The sequence below is a fragment of the Carya illinoinensis genome, chromosome 14 (genome assembly GCF_018687715.1).
Source record: "Carya illinoinensis cultivar Pawnee chromosome 14, C.illinoinensisPawnee_v1, whole genome shotgun sequence".
Lineage (NCBI taxonomy): Eukaryota > Viridiplantae > Streptophyta > Magnoliopsida > Fagales > Juglandaceae > Carya > Carya illinoinensis.
The window spans coordinates 20,437,387-20,458,023 of record NC_056765.1 but is presented as its reverse complement, the minus strand read 5'-3'; the positions used below and the strand labels follow the sequence as shown (position 1 = coordinate 20,458,023).

At 35.3% G+C, this 20,637-nt stretch overlaps 1 protein-coding gene across 1 annotated transcript; it reads left to right on the top strand.

Annotated features, from left to right (window-relative positions):
* The first annotated feature begins 12,224 nt into the window (after positions 1-12,224).
* LOC122293373 (inactive protein RESTRICTED TEV MOVEMENT 2-like) lies at positions 12,225-15,017 on the top strand. Its single transcript, XM_043101928.1, has 2 exons — positions 12,225-12,424; positions 14,023-15,017. The coding sequence occupies exons 1-2, from the start codon at positions 12,319-12,321 to the stop codon at positions 14,922-14,924; spliced, it is 1,008 nt and encodes a 335-aa protein (XP_042957862.1). The 5' UTR covers positions 12,225-12,318; the 3' UTR covers positions 14,925-15,017.
* The last annotated feature ends 5,620 nt before the right edge of the window (positions 15,018-20,637 follow it).

Sequence of the window (20,637 nt, the reverse complement as noted above, 5' to 3'; positions counted from 1 at the left end):
ATAGGTAAAAAAAAAATATGCTTTATGTTACTAATACTAGTATATAATTCTAATATTAGTATTAATAAAAAATTTCTGGACTAGTATATATATAATATATTAGATAACTATATATAGTATATAGTATAGAGTATTATATATATCCTCTATATATATTATAAGCAACTAGTATATATATAATATAGGATATATATTATGCATTAGATGAGTATAAAATATTATATAGTAAAACATTGCATTATAAAGTAAAACATTGCATTAAAAAGTTATAATATACTAAGTATATAGTAAAACATTGCATTAAATATAAGTATAAAATACTTATATTTAATATACTTATATTGTATATTAGTAAGATACTAAGGTACTTAGAATATATTATAAAGTATTATAGTAATATTAGTTTTCATATATTTATGTTATTCGTACTATAATATCACTTAGTATTATACTATTAGTGATATTTAGTATTACACTAATAAGTAGTTATACTATTAGTTATACTAATAAGTAGAATGCTATTAGTGATACTAAATAAAATATTATACTATTAGTGATACTTAATATTATAGATTTATAAGAAACTTAGTATTATACTATTAGTAACACTTAGTATTATATAGTGTATATAGTTTTAATATATACTAATAATAATATTGGGTGTATTATGTATACTTATATATTACTATAATTATCTGTTCGAACTAACTTCAAATAATGTCAAATGGAGATAAAATTTGTTCAAACGTGTTTTTTTTTTTTTTTAGGGAAATTTCGCATCAAATTATTAGTATATGCTGGAGAATATTCCCTTTTTTGTTCGAACGCTAATATTATCCCTTCGAATGGAAAAATATTGTGGAAAAAATTCACGATTTTTTGATCTTCTCATTCAAACTTCTAAAAAATCCGTTCAAATGGATATTCACATATTATTAACCCGATCCTTTCATTTCATTTTCACTCAGATTGAAGTTTGAGAGAGAGAGAGAGCATGGCAGATAACTTTGAGAGAGTGTTGTGGAGAGAGAGGGCTTGAAAGAAGTGAGAGAGAAGAGATTCTTGAGAGAGAAAAGAGGTGCACCAAGCGGTAATATGTTTTTATTCGTTATTTTTCATTCCGATTTTTTTTTACACATTTATTGATATTTGTTGCATTTATTCTTGAGATAGAACAGAGGTTTAATGTGTTTTATGCATATATAGGTATTGTGGATTGATATTTTTATTGGATTGCAAAAATTAAAAGTAAGTTTTTATAGTTTTCTAAGTTATTTAATAATCATATTTAGGTATAATCATATAATTTTGAATGTATTGTATTGAAATATGCCATCATGTATGTGAAAGTTGGGTTTTGTGATTCAGTTTTTTGCTCTGTCTCGTGACTGATTTCTGGCTTGGTCCCATTTAAACACTCTGAATCCCGTTTGAATTGAATTTACCCAGTTTGAACAGAATTTTACTCGAACATAATTCTGTTAGAACAAAATCAAACCCTTTAAGCACTCTAATTAAAGTGATGTTTTCTTAAAATATACTTATAAAATATTAGTTAAAAACTTATAATGTATAATTAAAAATCTTTAAACACTCTAATTAAAATCATTTGTAATACTTAAAATATACTTAAAAATATTTAATTAAAAAATTATAATGTATAATTAAAAATCTTTAAGCACTCTAATTAAAACTATTTGTAATACTTAAAATATACTTAAAAATATTTAAATAAAAAATTATAATGTATAATTAAAAATCTTTAAGCACTATAATTAAAATCATTTGTAATACTTAAAATATATTTAAAAAATATTTAATTAAAAAATTATAATGTGTAATTAAAAATCTTTAAGCACTCTAATTAAAATGATTCATACTTAAAATATACTTATAAAATATTTAATTAAAAAAATATAATGTATAATTAAAAATCTTTAAGCAGTCTAATTAAAATGATTAATGCTTAAACTATACTTATAAAATATTTAATTAAAAAATTAAAATGTATAATTAAAAATCTTTAAGCACTCTAATTAAAACCATTTGTAATACTTAAAATATACTTATAAAATATTTCATTAAAAGACTATAATATATAATTAAAAATCTTTAAGCACTCTAATTAAAACCATTTTTAATGCTTAAAATACACTTATAAAATATTTAATTAAAAATCTTTAAGCACTCTAATTAAAATGATTAATACTTAATTCCTCACGCATCCTGCAGATTCCTGGAAGAAATTTGATGACGATTATCTATGGTTTGTTGAAGAACCTTGCAATGTACGTCTTGGTTTAACAACTGATGGCTTTAATCCATTTGGCAATATGCACACTTCTCATAGCACCTGGCCTGTCATATTAATGCCCTATAATTTTCCACCATGAAAATGTATGAAGGATCCATATTTTATTATGACTTTATTGATCCCAGGGTCAAGGTCACAAGGAAATAAAATAGACGTATATTTACAGCCAATGATAGCAAAGTTGAAAGAGTTGTGGGAACAGGGTGTCAATACATATGATGTGCGGCCTTGTCGTGTAAATTCAAGATGCATGCTTCAGTACTTTGGACAGTAAATGATTTTCTAGCATACGAAAACTTGTTTGGGTGGAGCATAAAAGGAAAAATGGCTTGTCCTATTTGTAATAAATATACACAGTCTTAGTGGTTAACGAATGACCGAAAATTATGTTTCATGGGACACAGTCGATATCTACCTCATGATCATAGATGGCGTTCAAATGGAGTAATGTTTGATGGAAGGGTTGAGCGCATCACCGCAAGAGTATTCTAGAGGTGGTATTCTCACGTAATTGGAAGATATTTCAGACAACAGATTTGGGAAGGATGCAAAATGTTGAAAAAGGAAATGACAAGCAGTGGAATTGAATTGGACAAAAAAAAGTATTTTCTCTGAGTTGCCATACTGGTTTACCTTGAGACTGAGTCACAATTTAGACGTTATGCACATTGAAAAAAATATATGTAAGAATATTTTGGGCATCCTGATGTCAATACAAGGGAAGACAAAAGATACAGTCAACTCTCATAAAGATTCAAAAAAGTTGGGGATAAGATCGGAGTTGCATTTGCAAGACACTGGGTCGTCAACCTATATGCCCCTTGGATGGTATACACTTTCAAGTGATGAGAGAAAGAATTCTGTAACTGGTTCATCACAATCAAATTACCCAATGGTTATGCTTCAAACTTGTTGATTGAGCTGAAATATTGCATGTTTTAGCTATTTAAAACTAATGTATTTTAAATTCTTCGTGACACTATTATTGGTTTTAGATGGAAAATGGTTAATAAGCATAAATACGAGTTGTATTTTTAATTAATTGATATCATGTTTATGCTTAATTTTATAACTATGATTTAATGGGACAATATTTCCTCACATATATAGTCTATTTTTTGATAATCTATTTTTCTTTTAATTTATTTTTGAGTGTTATTTCTTTCTTCTTATTTTCAGCTTAAATAAAATTCAAATGGGATCCGGTTGGAACTTTTGACCAACAGTGCATATTAATTAAGAGGAATGAAGAGAAGGAAAGCAGTAGTGTATTTGGAAACTGAAAAAAAGACACAAAATGAAGATGACTTTTCGGTAGTGACTTTCTTACCTTGATTGTTCATAAACACATGCGATGAAGAAAATGGTTTGCAGTGGACGAATACATGCAAAGTCAAAGTCTAAAAAGGGGGCTGAAACCAAGTAGAGGCATGTTGAAAAGAAAAACAAGGACATGGAGGTGGGTGGTATGGATGTATATGGCAAAAGTGAAAAGAGAAAAAAAGAAGAAGCTAGGATTGAATTTTCGGTAGAGTGTGAACATAAGGCTTGAGGCGGCAACTTGTTATTTGGCTTGACTTTTACATTGATAAGAGGTGAAGACTGAAAGTGTAGCTTTCCTTTCGGTGTTGTAAACGTGGTAAGCAGAATCAAATAATTTGAAGCCCTCGTGTCGGTTGATTGGAGGATATTTTCAGTGGAGTCTTCACGTTGGAGGTCCCTTCAGTTATTTAATGATATATTCTTTGTTCTATAAAAGGGGATGGCGAGTAGAGTGAGTGAGGGGAGGGGGGAGATTTTCTGGAGTTTCATTTGGTTGAGTTTTATTGGAGAGGGGGAAGACGTGGAGGGAGTTTGATTGGGGGTTAGAGTTGGGACGTGAGGTACAGTAGAGAGGAGAAGTGGGGCTGGCTAAAATGTGAACACGTGTGGGGCTGGAAGGAAGGAAAAAAAAAAAAAAAAAAGCCAGGTGCCGTGCTTGACATGGTTTGAGTGAGGGAAAGAAAAAAAAAAAAAAAAAAGAAGTCGGCTGGGGATTAAGACGTGGGGGGCTGCTTTGAATTTTCTTAGGAGAGTATGTGCTTGATTGATTAAAACGAGAGTCGGTCGGTGGGGATAAAGTATTGACGTGAAGTGGGTGCTTGAGTGAATTGGGTGAGTGAAAGAAAGGTATAGTCGAGTTGAGGGATTTTATTTGTGCTGACTCTATTCTGGTACGTGGATGGACGAGAGGGAGGGGGGTAGTTGAGGTAAGTTGGTGGTGATTTAAAGACTTGGCTGTTTTGAATTTTCTTAGGGAATTGATTGGAGGGAGAAGAGGAGAGTAGAGGGACATAGAGAGGGAAGTAGAGTATTGAGTGGAGAGAGTTTGGAATTGATGTAGAGAGTCAGTGGATGTTTTGAGTGGAGTTGAGTACGTGAGGCATGAGAGTTTTGAGTGTGGACATTTTTCGTCTGACGGGAGTGAGGGACGTGGAGGGAGTTTTCTCATTTCTATTTTCTACAGTTCAATGACGATGTGGATTTTATTCTCTCGACATCGACTGGATTGAAGTTTTATTGTTTCTAAATTGTTGCCTAGTATTTCTTGTGTTTTCTTTTAGTTTTCTAATGAAGAATATTTATGTGATTTCTATAGTACTTGTAATGAATATGTTTGGCTAAATTTTCATATTAAGGTTAGAGGTGAAGTTTAATGATTTAAATATTGTTTTCGGATCCACGTAAAATTTATTCTGTGAGCTTGATCGATTGAAGGATTTTATTATTGGATATTTTGATTATCTATATATTTATCTTGATTCATTGTGATTTCCGAATATAGTGAATGCTTGAGAAATCCCTGTGATATTCAAATAGATTTGTGAATGCTTTAATCATCAATCATTCACGCTCAATCATAAGCGACTATTTGTTTCTTGATCTTAAATGCTAAATCTTCCAATTAAACAGAATCATTATTCTAGTTTAATTGAAGTAAATCAATCGAAAACAATATCATAAATTATTAGACATCCTCGAAACCTTAGTCTTTCTTTATATCAATTCATTTTATCATTTTAGTTTGATTCATTTATTTTATAAATCTTCATCTTTATATTCGATTGTACGTTTCTTTTAGTAATTTCGTTTCATTGTTTGAATTTATATTCTTTATCACAAAAGTCAATCCCTTTGGATTCAAACCTGTAAAATACTACAACACCTATATACTTGAAAGTAAAACTGTACTAAATTTTTGGTTCATTAATTTGAGTCAAAGTTTAGGCGCAACACTTGTCAAAATGTGTTCGAACTCATGATTGGAAGATATTTAGTCCCAAAAGTCACAATTTTCATATATTTCTGTAGCTATTGTTGCCAGTTGGTGTGCGTGGAAAGCTTACTCGAGATGTTTGTACAGCTCTCATAGAATTAGGGCAATTTTTCAGGAGTATTTGCAGTAGAACATTGAAAGTTCATGTCTCATTAAAAAGGAAGCTAAAATTGCATTGATATTGTGCAAGTTGGAAAGTTTGTACCTACCTTCATTATTTGATGTAATGGTTCATTTGGCTGTGCATCTATCTCGTGAGGCTTTAGTTGTTAGTCCCGTTCAGTATAAATGGATGTATCCTATTGAAGGTTTTTGGAAAAACTTAAGCAATCTGTGGGGAGTAAGGTTCGTTCAGAAGGATCGATTGCAGAGTCATACATTGATAATGAGTGGCATCCATTTTGTTCAATATAGTTTCGTGGGGTTGATACTAGATTTACGAGACTGGATCGAAATTATGAAGGTGGACAAATGGGAGTTTCGTCAGCATTTACCGTGTTTCTCCAGAAACTAAGTCCCATAGGTGCACAAGGGAGCTCTAATCTATGTGGGTGAGAGTTTGAAAGAGCTCGATGGTATGTCTTAAATAACTGTGAAGAGATTGACCACTATTTGAGGTTAGTGATGATCATCTAATTCAATAGTATTTTTAAGTGCATTTATTGTAATATAGTATATATTAATACAAATTAATAGTTCACATTAACATACCCAGTGAACATATACAACTACTTCGCACAAATTGTGTGACTGACGTAGAAAAGACGCACGAAGAAGAATTTGCCTCGTGGTTTGAACATGTGGTATTACTAGAAAAGCCATGCACAATTTCTTTGAACTTTATACCTTGAATGTCACCATATTTATATATGATATTGATATAAGTAGAATAATATTTATTGATGTAGGTTTTATCAAAATATAGTGAAAATTCAGGTGAAATCTCACCAGAAGTGTATGCTTAGGCATGTGGTCCATCTAAGCAGGCCATCCAATATTCAGGATGTTTAGTGCGTGGATATAGATTTCACACAACAGACAGAGAACGATATAGGAAAACTCAAATTTGTTAGGTGGTAGTCGAAGGAAGCCATGTGGATGATAATATTGATTTTTACAAAATTGTGGAAGATATCATAGCATTAAAGTATGTGGGGGGATATATGGTCTGGTTATTTAAATGTAATTGGTGGGATGTCTCAAATCCTAGGTTGGGAGTGCGTAGGGATGAATATTTTGTAAGTGTCAATACATCTCGCAAATGGTATGAGGATGATCCTTTCATTCTCGCTTGCCAAGCATATCAAGTTTTTTATTTAGATGATCTGGAGTACGGAAATGCATGGTGGGTAGTCAAGAAGTTTGCACCAAGAAATGTATATGATTATCTTCTAGAGGCAGACAAATCACATGAAGAAGTTGATAGTCCAGACCATGAAGAAACATATCAAGAAAATGAATCAGGCATCAATCTATTTGTTGATCTAAGCCAATATGACATGGTCCCATTGCGTAGAGAAGATGTTCAACCCGAAGTAATTGAAGGTGAAATTTCAGAAGAACATGAATCAATTGAAGTGTCTACTGAGGATGAGAGCGACTGGTCCAACAAAACTGATACTGAATGATTTTCAAACAGATAGTTGTATAGGTATAATTCTTATAAAAATCCATAATATATCTTGTTCGAATAATAATTTATTATAATTTCAAATAGATATACCTCCTAAATACAAAAAAACACATGAGCCATCTCCACCCCTTACTAACTCCCCCGTGTGGTTCACCTGCCAACAATGGTGGGCCAACATCACCAAAACCAAAACAAGATATTTTATCACTACATATATTTTAAATAAAATAATTTAATTAAAATATATGCTTTAATTATTGTATATATAGTTGTTGTAAACCAGTGCCGAGTTAGAGGCATTACGTGGGGTGTCTGCATAGAAAAAGTAAGGAAAATAGGTAAAATTAAAATCGATATACCTAATGATCACACCGGTGGCTCCAGGGATTCACCAGCTTGGCTTGCTTCTTATGTTGGTACCCTTACTCACACGTATGCACGGATGACTACATCCTTTTTGGCTAAAGTTTCTCAAGATGTGAAAGTCCACATCAAAAATCGTTGCCTGTTAATAAGTTACTTTGTATAACATGTTAATTTAAATAACTTTTGTATTTATACTAATTGTTTATATATTTTTTTTTTGAAGGACGAGTTTGAACTAAATTCGGGCCAACGAGAGGATCGACTAACAATTGAGGAACTGATGTCGAATGCATTCTGGAGGTACAAAGGTCGATGTCATGCACACTATCAAAAGTTTAGTACTACGATAGAGGCGCGTCAAAATCCATTCCAAGCAATGCCACCAAACGAATGGGAGAAAGTTTATGATTTGTTTGAAGATCATGCTTATAAGGTAATTTTGCTGCTATCTTTTTTTAATAATATATGATAGATATATTAAACATAAAATTATAATACTTTCTTTTAGCAACGGAGTATGGTGAACAAAGCAAATAGATCAAATTTAATGATACAACATCATTCGAGTTCTCAATCCTTTCATCTCTTGTCAAAAAAATGGTAAGTTATTTTAGTCCCCATTAAATATTAATATTATACACTTTTATGATTTAAATTCTGATATAGATTTTCATTTGGCAGTAAGAAGAAAGTCCTGCTGACTATGATCTGACCTAATTGTATACTAAAGCACATAAAAATCATGATGGTATTTGGAGCAATCCTGAGGTAGAGGCAAATTATGTAAGTTTAAGTTTATTTAATTCCATTGTCTAAAGATATTTTTGTTACCTATACTAATTTTAATGTTTTTTTTTGTAGGACAAGATGATATCTCTTAAGGAAACTGTTGTGGATCCATCTGATGAATCATCTATTAACGATGCTCAAGTCTTTTCTCAAGTTCTTGGATCACGTTCTGGATATTTGAGGGGCTTAAGATATTGCGTGAAGCCATCCTCAACATCATCATCCTCTTCTAAAGTTAGATCAAATGACGACACGACTAAGGAATTAGAGGAAGCTGCACTTGAGGTCGAAGGAAAAAGAGTTGCTGAGCCGATTAGATCAAGCAGCAGATTTAAAGGCAAAATTAGAAGAGAGGTTACGATTAAATAACCAAAAAATATTTGAACAATTCCAGTCAATGATGTCCCAAAACTCTATACTACCACCACAACCACAATCATAATTCATTTAATTTTTTTTAATTGCCTTTATTTATGATGTGACTCAGACCAACTAAGTCCCGCATCCCGATCCTAGACAATATACCCATTATTACCTTCTTGCTTCCTAGCCCATACTCAATCCTCATTCCCATCCATACATGCTACATAACTTTAAGCCAACTCTGAGGCTTAAACATCGTGTAACCATATTTAGGATAGATTACCTATTATATATGGTAAATTCGTCCGATATATGTGTCTCACCAGATGCACATGTACCTTACCCTTTATCACTGAAGATCAACTTATAGTCTAATGAACGTCCAATTGTATAAACAAGCTCTACTCAAACCGGTCAGTAGGACCATCCTACTTCCTGACCCCTTTACAAGTTCATCCCAACACTCGACAAGACATGGCTCCATTCACCACCACATCTCTGTCATGTCACGTAGCTCGAGACAAATCCTGAGTTACGTCATGACACCTGTCATGCTTCCACTGCGCTACTCTTACACAATCTCATACTTCACATATACTGATGTGAACCCCAATCGACATGCTTTCAGACCCAACAACAATACTGGAAAAACAACCCCAAGAAAGCCAAACTCAGGTCTACGGATGAAGAATCTAGACCCGAAGAGAACTCATTGAAAAGAACCTAGATTATATTAAAATCTAGACCCGTTGAAGAACTCGTCTCAAGAACCTAGATTATAAAGGAGGAATGCCACAAAGGTTTTGATTTACCTTTGATGAGTTCAAAAGTTCAAAAAGAACAAGAGAAGATAACTCAACTCTCAATGAAAATTCCATATAGTCTGCCTCTCAAATGAGATTACAAGTGGTTTAAATAGACAATCCCCAAAAATCCTAAATGAACAAAGCCTTGGGTACTGTAGCGTGAATAGTGCCACGCGCCGTGCTACAGTAACTTCTGAAACCCTAGTGAGACATAAAACAATAACTTTCCAAATAAACCCTTGGCCAAAATACAAGGCCTTCCCAAAAAATCCCTAGTCCATTAGAAATAAGACATGTGTAGGCTAACATCCTCAAGCCTAATTATTCTAAACTAATAAAATAAGCTCTTTTAATGAAATAAATAAGTCCAAACCTTTCAATAACAATAGGCCCAAATCGTGTCTTCCGTAGCATATCATATGGATGAAAAAGGGATCTCCTCCTCTCAAGCCCATCTTGAATGTTGGGCTTTTGCTAAACACATCTCAAGTGGATTGCACCCCTATACATGAATAGCTTCCTTGATCTTCCTAACCTTGATCTTGTAATTGCCACACCTGAAACTTGCAAAGGATCTTTACGACTTGATCTACCTTGGGGCCCATCATATACTCTAAGCCATAAGTCAACTACAAGGCAAGACCTACCACCTCAGACTACAGGCCACATCACAGCTATTTTGGGACACCTCCTCTACTACGCAATCATCTTTCTTGGCAATTCGCCATATGGGGTGTATTGCTACATAACATGGAGTACTCACCATGTGTACTCCTTTCGCTACATCACTTATTATCACAACGCACATCACATGGTGCATCGCTACACGACATGGAGCACACGTCACGTGTACTTTCTTCATAACACTACATCGCATCACAGCTACACAATTACGTCCAACACTTCACTATACCGCCACACTTCACTTCACAACTACTTAGCGAACTCCACAATACTAACAACATAGTCCACAACCTATCAACTAACATTGCCGCTACCCGGCAAGATTAGAGGCACTGGAAGAGTCGTATATGGCGATTAAACTGCGTATGATGGTGGTTAGCCACGTACAATGGCTATCCACAATGGCTGGGGGACTATTTTGGCATGTGGGTTGGTGGACTTGGAAGGGGTGGACATGGGGAAGCTCATGGTGGTCTCAAAATGGTGGTGAGAGGTGGAGCACGGCAGTATCTCACTGTGAATAGTGCACCCGAGAGAGTGAGGTTGCTTGGGAGGCAAGGGAATGGCTGGAGACTATGGCCAGGCATGGAGGAGCTTGCGAGGTTGTTGGTGAAGCTATGGGGGCGAGGTGGTGGCTATACAGTGGTCCACGGTGGTAGATTTGGTCATGAGGTGGAAAAATACCCGTGAGAGGGTGGGGGAGAGTGAGAGAGATTGGGACTTCGGTTGGGCATGGGAATAGCTAGGGGAGGTCGTGGGTGGCTGAGGATCACGGTGGTGGAAGTGGAGGAACCCGTGCGTTAGCTTCATACGTGTGTGAGGTGGTGCAATGGAGAGGGAGAGAGTTAGGGGGACAGGAAGACCATGAGGGTGAAGCCCGTGAGCTTGTGGTGCCGATGGAGGTGCTCGATGGCCCAGCTGGCCACGCATATTTAATCCAGACCTTTCGTTTTGGGATCTTCAAAACGATTTAACGGTGCGTTTAAATACTGATTTGAAAATGCGTAATCATTTATTTAATTTAAAACACTGAGAGGAATTAAGATATAATATTATTTTATAAATTAAAGTTCATAAAATAATATTCCTTTATCATTAATTAAAATGATGAAGTCTTGTTAATTAATAGAAGAGAATAAATCTATTTAAATTAATTTAGTGTTTTCAACAGAATTTAAATATCGTAATATTTGTAAATAACTGAAATCATTTAAATTAAATAAATTTTCACAATTATAATAATTTTGAAGAGCATTTTTTGAGCTCTTCAAAAATATTATAATTGTCTTATTTAAAAAAAGCCCAATCCGATAATACTGGAAATATCACATATAAATATTTCCAAGACATTTAAAATATGTATAAGCTTTAAAATACTGTGCTTGTTTTAAAATCCTCTTGGTATCTTTTAAAACACACCATTGATATTCGGTTTAGAATGAGGCTCATAACTTAAAAAAAAAAAAAAAAAAAAGTAGCAAGTTGTTACAAAAACACACTGTGAATGATCTATTGTTTTTATGTTAGGGTCCATTCTACCACAAGTAACATTAGTTAATATTATGTCATTCACAAACAGTGTTTATTTCTCTTGTAAAAAGTACTTTTGGTCATATAAAGTTGCAAGAGTTATCAATTCAATTGGGCGATGCATGAATCGGAATATGGAATCATCTCTGATTACAACTTGGCAGCTCGTCCAAGGAAGATATTATGACAAGAAATTTCCAAAAGGCCGCATGAGAAAGGGACAAAGAACCTTCACTTTGCTCCTGCATGAAGTGACCTCTACGTGAGCAAGGGATATTTGATTTGTCAAACAACCGAAAGGTCTAAACAGAACTCAAAAGTAAACATGAACAACGATAAGTAGCTAGGTTGAAAAAGGAATAACGAAGTCCAAAGAAAACTCAGATGCCTGAATCACATTCCAATCATCAATCGTCCCTTATGTGTATAAAAACGACATACCTGAGCTTCAATTTCCATCCGGAATTATCGCTACAAATCGTTGCAAAACATCAGAAAGAAAAATAAAGCTAATTAGATGGATGCCAAGCCTCGTGCTGTTGATCGTGTTTATGAGGATTTTGAACCTCAAACGGAGTGGGCTAGAGAGGAGCGATTCGATACTCTAATTGTCCTGCTACCAGGTCAGTTTCTAATTCCATCGAGTCATGTTCATAGTCATTATTTTCTTAAGAGTTTCCCTGTATTGGCTGAGCAAGGCATGAAGGCATTGCCATTCGGTGATGATGGCTGACGAGTTACAACCTGTAGAGGTCTCTCCCAGTAAGTTAAAACCTACAAAATAAAAAGTTAAAAAGAAGTATCTCTTTCGCCATTTTTCCCTTCAATAGAATGGTGGCCGGGTAAAGAGAACAACTATTTTCAGCCAAAACTCCTTTGCCATTTTTCCCTTCATTAATAGAATTGAACGAGTTCCTATGAACCGTTTGTTGAGACGAAAATGATTCGTCTCCAAATATAAAAAAAAATCCCTTTCGAACGGTTTCGACTGGATCAGCCCAATTTTGTCTCTAAAAACATTTCAAGATAGTCTTTTCGAGACAAAATAGATATGAAATTTTTTCATCTCTAAAAATATTGTGGGATGCAATTTAGATTTTTTGAGATAAAATGACCCAATCTCTTGTAGTGTGTTGTACGTAACTCGTAAATACGATTAATATATATATATATATAGGATTAAGAAGCGATTAATATTCCGTCATTTCAGCAATTTAATTTTCTTTCTTTTTTGTTTTAAATATGTTTCACCAGATTGTATGCTAAATACTTGATTTTCAACTTTGAAAAACAAAAAAGATATGCTTTATTTAGATTACTATGAAGTTGCTATTATATTTGTCGTTTGAGCTCTTTACTTAAAGCATATGATTTGTTAGAACGAATTTAGTTAATAAACAAATTAAGGTATGTGACTTTTGATTATAATTAAATTAATTCACGACAATTCAAATGTTATTCAAATAGAGAACATGGGTTCGAAACCCCATCTGCTATTATATTAAAAAGGAAAACACTATCCCACACAAAGAATCATACACAGAGTAGTATGCCACATGCCCCCTATTTTGTTTTTCTCTTTTTTTCCCTCCCCTCCCTCATGCCCACTCTTGCCCTCTCCTCGTGCTCGACCATGGTGGTCAGAGACCATCCCATAGTGGGCAGAAGATGCCAAGGCACGATCGACATGGTGGCCATCAACTAGCTATGGTTGTAGGGAGGGGGGAGATGCTTAACGGTAACCCGAGACCTACACAGCTCATCGGCTAGAAGAGAAAGGGAGGAGAGAGAGACAGAGGGATGGGCAGTGGTTTTTTGGCGCTGGGTTGTGGGCAACAGCAACAGGTTGTGGTTGCAGGCTAGAAGAAAAAGGGAGGAGCAAGATGGGAAGGGAGAGCAGCGGGGGGAAGAGAGAGAGTGAGTGAGGGGGGGGGAATGGCCATTAGTGGTGGCCGTCGATGAGCTGTGGCGGTGGTGGGAGCTGCTGAGGGGAGAGGCTGCACAGGCGAAGAAGAGAGAGAGGGAAAATGAGAAAAGACGGGCTAGGGAAAATGGACACATGGTACACTAATATTCTGCCACATCAATATGTGGGATCCCTTTGGGTCTCTAGCAGCTCCCTGATACACGCCTTAATTAGAACACACAAAAAAAGGAAATATGATTGTAACTTCCGATAAATTTCTTTATTTAATTAACCATGTTAATCTCGATTATGCAGGTTTTAGCAAGGAACAATTAAGAATTCAAATAACTGCATCTCAGGATCTTAGGGTTAGCGGCGAACGCCCGCTTGGCAACAACAAATGGCAGCGTTTCCAAAAGATATTATCCATCCCACCAGATGTGGTAACCAATGAAATCACTGCAAAGTTTGAAGGAGGCACGCTTTACATTATACACCCGAAAGCGATCACTCCGGCCAAACCACAAGAACATGCAAAACTACCTCCAAAGTCACAAGAAAAGTTCAAAAGTGAGAAACAATTTGCTCAAAAGAGTGATCAAGGACATGCTAAGCAAGAAGTTCCTTCAAAGGCCAGTTCGGATGAACGTACGAATGGGAAACCTGTTGCACAAACAACTACTTACACTACTCGAAAGACATCCAAGAAAGAGGAGGCAAACAATACAACTGGGAAGACTAGCGTTGCAGCACTTGCTAACAGTGTTCCTCAAAATGTACCAGAGAAGAAGAAGGAACTGCACAGTACAGATGGTAAAAGTACCACAATGGAGGATGCCAATATGACTTTAAGAAAGAAACTAGAGAAGGAAGAACCCATCTATTCAAATAACAAGAAGAGCACAGCAGTGGATTCAGAGACTAAAAATGGTTCATTGGAAGAAATTAAAAATGTCTCCAACGCAGGAAGTGATAAAAAGCATGAGGGTACTCTTGGCGACTCAATCGAGAATGCTACAAAGATGGACAAAGGATCAATTTCTAGTGGTAAATCTAGCATGGAGAATTTAAAGCAAGTTGCTAGGGGTTTAGTTTTGGAGGTGAAGCAGCCAAAGAAATTGATTAACTTTGTTGTGGCTGCATTACTTGCTTTGGTGCTCCTACTCTATCTCAAAAAGGCAACGAAGCCTTTGGGAGGATCTAAAAGCCAATTCTAGGAATGTTAAATTTGAATAACTTGGATGCATTTCATTTAAATGCAAATAAATGAAATGATGAATATAGTGACTTAAAATCGAAGCTTTCTGCCATATTCTTTCGATTATGATAAGATTTTCTCATGCTAAGAAAACATAGAATTTCCTTCAAATTATCAGCAGAGTCTCATTAATTTCTTGACTTAGGTTCCATTTGGTTTCACAGATATCTCAACTTATCCAATTTCATTTTAACACCAAAACACTTTTCAATTTTAATTTTTTAAATTTTGAAAATTTTCATCTGATCATTATCTAATCATTACATTTCTCAAAATTCTAAACAAAATACAAAAAATAATCCAACTTTTTCAAATATCAAAACAAAAATAATATTAAAACATTATATTCTAATAATATTTTATTCAAATTTTTCTCTCCTTTTCCAAAACCCCATAAAACATCTTAATTCAAATCATTTCACTATTATTTACAAACTATCTCACTATTGTTTACAAATTTCTCTTCTCTTCTTATCCAATCTGTGTAACCAAACAAAGCCTTAAAATCTAGAAATAAAAATGATTGTATCAATGTGACGCTTCCAACTTTTTGTCACCTTAAAGAACGAAATTAAGTCAAGGCATCAAATGTGCAACTCATGGTCACATGTGCTCTCGTATCTATGTAGTAATTGTGTGCTTAACATATTTATAGGCTATGAAGATAATTGCATTGGAAAGACATCTCAAGAAATACCAAAGAAGAGAGAGGCCTCTAATATCCATGCACCTGAGACACAGAAGACAATTCTTCTTTTGTTATTTTGGAGGCTAAGCAGTAACTCTACTCCATGACTACCAATTTGCTGGTGTTTTGTCTTATGTCGATGGCCACTACACTGACCCACCTCAATTGTACATTGTAGTAGAGTAGGACAGATTATAGATAGAATATTCCTTATTCTTTTGTATGGTATGACATTAGCTCAATGTATATATATACTACTTTGTATACCTTTCAAAAATCAATGAGAATCATAGTTGTTCCCTCACAGTTTTTCATCCTTTTCTACTTTGATTCATCTCTATTCCTCAAATTCTGACATGGTATCAGAGCCAGGTTCTATAATAACCCTGCTTTGTTATTGTTCAAGTTTTTCCACAAACACATTCTCAGCGTTGATCTTCTTGCTTGCATTTTAACCTCTTCGATGGTAGAAGAAAGTTCATCCAACATGACTCCTGGTTCAAACAACCCATCACACAACTCATCACCCACTGAGAACCCAAATAGTCCTTTTATCTTCATCATAGTGATAATGCTAATTCTATGATTGTCTCCCCACCTCTCATGAGCCCAAATTACCTCTCCTGGAGTCGTTCATTCACCCTATCCATTTCAATCAAAAATAAATTTGGATTCTTGAATGAAACCATCACTACACGAGAGTAGACTGATCCCTTATACCTTCCATGGTTGAGATGCAACAACATCATTATTTCATGGCTTCTTAACTCAATATCTAAAGAAATAGCTTCAAATGTCCTTTATATCAACTTAGCTAAGGCAGTGTGGGACAAGCTGAAGGTATGTTTTGCTCAACCAGATAATGTTAGGATCTACCAGTTTCAACAACAACTTGGAACCATTGTGCAACGTACTCAGACTGTTAATGAGTATTTCACTCAATTGAATACAATCTGGGAAGAGCTCAACATCTACAGACGCGTGCCTTGCTGCTCATGTGGCCCTTGCACTTGCAAGGCGTTGAACTCAGTAGGTGAAGTTCAACAATCTGATAATGTTTTTCAAGTTCCTTATGGGACTTAATGATTCCTATGAGAGTACTAGAGTGCAGGTTATGTGATATCCCTCATTTCCTTGTGTTTTTAATTAGTTATTTTATTGATTATTTTATTGGTTCCTTTATTTTAAATTGATTATCATTATTATTGTAGTATTTTATCATTTTTACTGCTTGAGTTGTGTAATTTAATTCATTGTGCTTTTTTTCTTGTTATTATTTATTATCTATTATTTATTGGCTCTTTATTTCAAATTAGTTTTATTGCTAGTTTTTACTATTTTATTTTATTGGTATTAAAATACTGTGTTTTATTTTTCTTTTTACTTATTTTAAGTCAGTTAATTCTATGTTTAAGTCCCTTCCATTGGATCAATTTTTAAGACCCCAAGATGAAGGTCCTAGATTTAATCCCAAACCCCTTATTTTTCCCCATTCCCTTCTCTCTCTCTCTCTCTCTCTCTCTCTCTCTCTCTCTCTCTCTCTCTCTCTCTCTCTCTCTCTCTCTCTCTCTCTCTCTCTCTCTCTCTCCCCTACACCAAACATAAAGGCCCCCTGCCTGATCCACTTCTTCAGCCCGCTCCGCTGCAACCCAGCTAGATCGCCACCACCCACAGGCGTAGCTCACGCTGGCAACCTACCCTACACCGAGCTCCACCCCCTGCAGCCCCTCTCCTCCCATGGTAGACAGCCTGAAACCCATGAGTTTCTCTCCCTCTCATCCACTCCCCACCATCGTGTCTCTGCAACTCAACCCTCGTTGTACATCAACAACCCTTCCCTCCACCAGACCCAGCCACCGCAGCTTTCCTTTCCTCTTTCTTTCCTAAAATGCCCCTCTCTCTCTCGGCTTCTTTCCTCTCTGCAACTCCCAGTGCCTCTATGATGCAGCCCCATGCCTCCAACTACCTCCCCCCCTTCACCAGTGAACCCCCAGCCACCAAACTAGCCCTTCATGTCAGCCACTTTCCCCCACATGAGCACAACCCAAAATAGGTTTTCCCCTCTTCGCATGGCCAAATTAGCCACTCATGCCACCACCACCTGCCCTACAGACCTCCCTTAGCTCCTTCATGCCCAGCCCAAGCCTCACCGTAGCTCCCTCTCACTTTTTCCAGTTTTGTGACCCACGACCAACCCTTGTAAAATCACTATCTACTACTGCTCCATCACTGTTGGCATGAGATTTAAATATATTTTTACACTAACATATTTTCTGCAGTCTGGTTTGTTGTGCCGGACTTTGAGTCCAAGGAGTAGCCGAGATGAGGCACTATCTAGGTGGAGCTCCTCTGCTTACTCAGGAGCATAAAATACTGAGTGACGTCACATGGGTTTTCGCTAGATGACAATGGGATTGAACAGAGTGGTAACACTCTTGTGCCGACTCCGTGGCCTCTCTTGTTGGCCCCCGTTAGAGAATTCTTGGCCACGAATGCTCTGGGTGCTAAACTAGGCATCACTTGTTATGAAGTCACACACATGGTCATTACCCATGGTGTGATGAAGGGAACTAGGGTTAGGGCAGTTCATCCGGGTTCCGGACCGGATATCTGGGTACACCCAGCCTGGAACATAGATTACAAATCCGGGCCGGATATACACGGGTTATAACACGGGCCGGAACCCGGATGTATCCAGGTTTTTTACAACCCAGAATCCAGGTTCCGATTTGTAACTGTTTTTTTTTTTAAACAAAATCTTTATTATTAAAAAATTTTTAATTATAATTTAAAAGCTTTTATTCTAGAAGTCTTAAAAGATTTTTTTTTTTAATCTAGAAGCCTATATTCTATTGTAATTTAAAAACATATTTTTTATATATAAAACAACTATTTATCTTTTCAATTGAATGCAAATAAAAAAAAATCAATATTTATTATATAAAATACATGCAACTCACTGCTACATATATATTACATTATTTAATATTTTATACATTACATTACAAAACAATTATATTACAAAACACAAAATTACAAGCTATAGTCATGATCGAGATGATCATCAGTTTAGAAAGGGCTTTTGGACTACTTGGTGCCAAATCTCCTTCACTGCTCCCCTTGCACGTCGAGCTTTTATTACATGCCATGACATCCCCTTGCACATTAATGTATATAAAGCAAAACACATGAAAATCAATTAAATAAATACTGCTTGTAACCCCCACAACCCACAAATTCCACAATGCAGCTAGCAATATCTGGACCAGACGACTATAAGAATGTTGTCAAAAACAATTGTCCAAAATGACAAGCCATAGAGCTCCAACAAGAATTCTATCATGGTAAATATGGTGGGCGTGTGATTATTTTGTGTTAGAGATCCACTATGGTAACAGCTAAAAGAAACCTCAAAACAATCACTAAACCAATGTGTCCCACATGCAGTAGGGTAAAGATTTTTTTTATAGGTTATGCAGTTGGGTGAAGATGACGGTCAATAGAAACAGCAAATTATCTTACTTTTTAATTAGTAAATATCATCTTATAAATAATCATAAATAAGGTATACAGGCTGCATACGAAAGTATTCTATTGATGGAAACTCTTGCCCTTAAAAGTCTACCTAGTTCACCAGATCTACAAAAAACAGAACAAAACTAGCATAGCCATAAAAACCCCCATCTGATAGGTTTCAAACCAAAAGAAAATGTACAACAAAACAAGCAAACCCATACAGAGATTATGCCATCCAATCAACTCAACAGTGCACTTAACAAGTTGGCATTTGCCACAACTTCAAATGAAGCAAAGCACATCCAACCAACGGCTCTTAACAAGTAACAAGTTGGCATTTGAGTCTCAGAATTACATGCAACTTCAACTATGTAACGGTCTATTACGATATTAGACATCAAGGTAGAAAGGTGTATCACTCACAAGGCAAAATGCCAAAAACCTTTTGAGAATTACAAAAGCACCAATGGATATAGAAACAACGAGCATCAATACCTCAAAGCAATGTAGCAAACATTATATATAACGATACTTTTCATCAAGGCTGTAAGCTTAAGTACTTCTAAACCCCAAAAGAAAACAGTGATTGATTGACTTTTTTATTTTATTTTTACAACAGTATACTCCATTGGAAGCAAAGTTACCAACAATAGAGGACTATATATGTAGATAGACATAAGAAGATAAAAATTCAAGTCTTGAAATCCATAATGATAGATTTGGAAGATAGTGCATGGAAGATGCCCATTCAAAAGACTCGTGGATATTGATATCATATATAGAGAATAGTGTCAGCCATCAATAACACACCATTCACATCACTATTCAAGCCATAGTGCTCTATAGAACCATGAAGAAGTCCTAGACGTGAAGCCACCCCCTACATGAAAAATTAGAGAATTAATTCACAATCCACAAAGAATACTCAAGCTACATAATGATGTCATGGGATGAGTTGCAAACATAAAAAGATTGACCATACACAAGGTAATTTTGAATGGCACCATAACATGATAAATTATCTTCATCTTTCCAAGGCTTCAATAGATTATTCTCCTTTCTCGATATTACTCATTCAACAAAAATGAAAATCTATCATTGTGAGAATGCATAAGCCTTTCAGAACTGGAGGCTCAAAACACTATTTATATTTAATTCAAACTTCATTAGAAGCCCAAAGAGGCATAACCTGAGTACACACTACACATGATGTATAAAGGCTACACCCAAGTAGCAAAAAGGAGGAGAAAAGAAGCAAAATTACTAGAAATCTAATAGGCTGGAAAATATTGTTCAAAACATTAAAAAGCTTGAAATGTAAGAACCACTCACCTTAAGCACATAACCTAGTTTCTGTAAATTCTTCATCATTGTAATCAACATCAAGGACTCTGGATTTTTCTTCACGTTTCCTAAGATCTATCAAACTAATAGCATATACTTTATGCCCCATGTTTAACAAAATAAC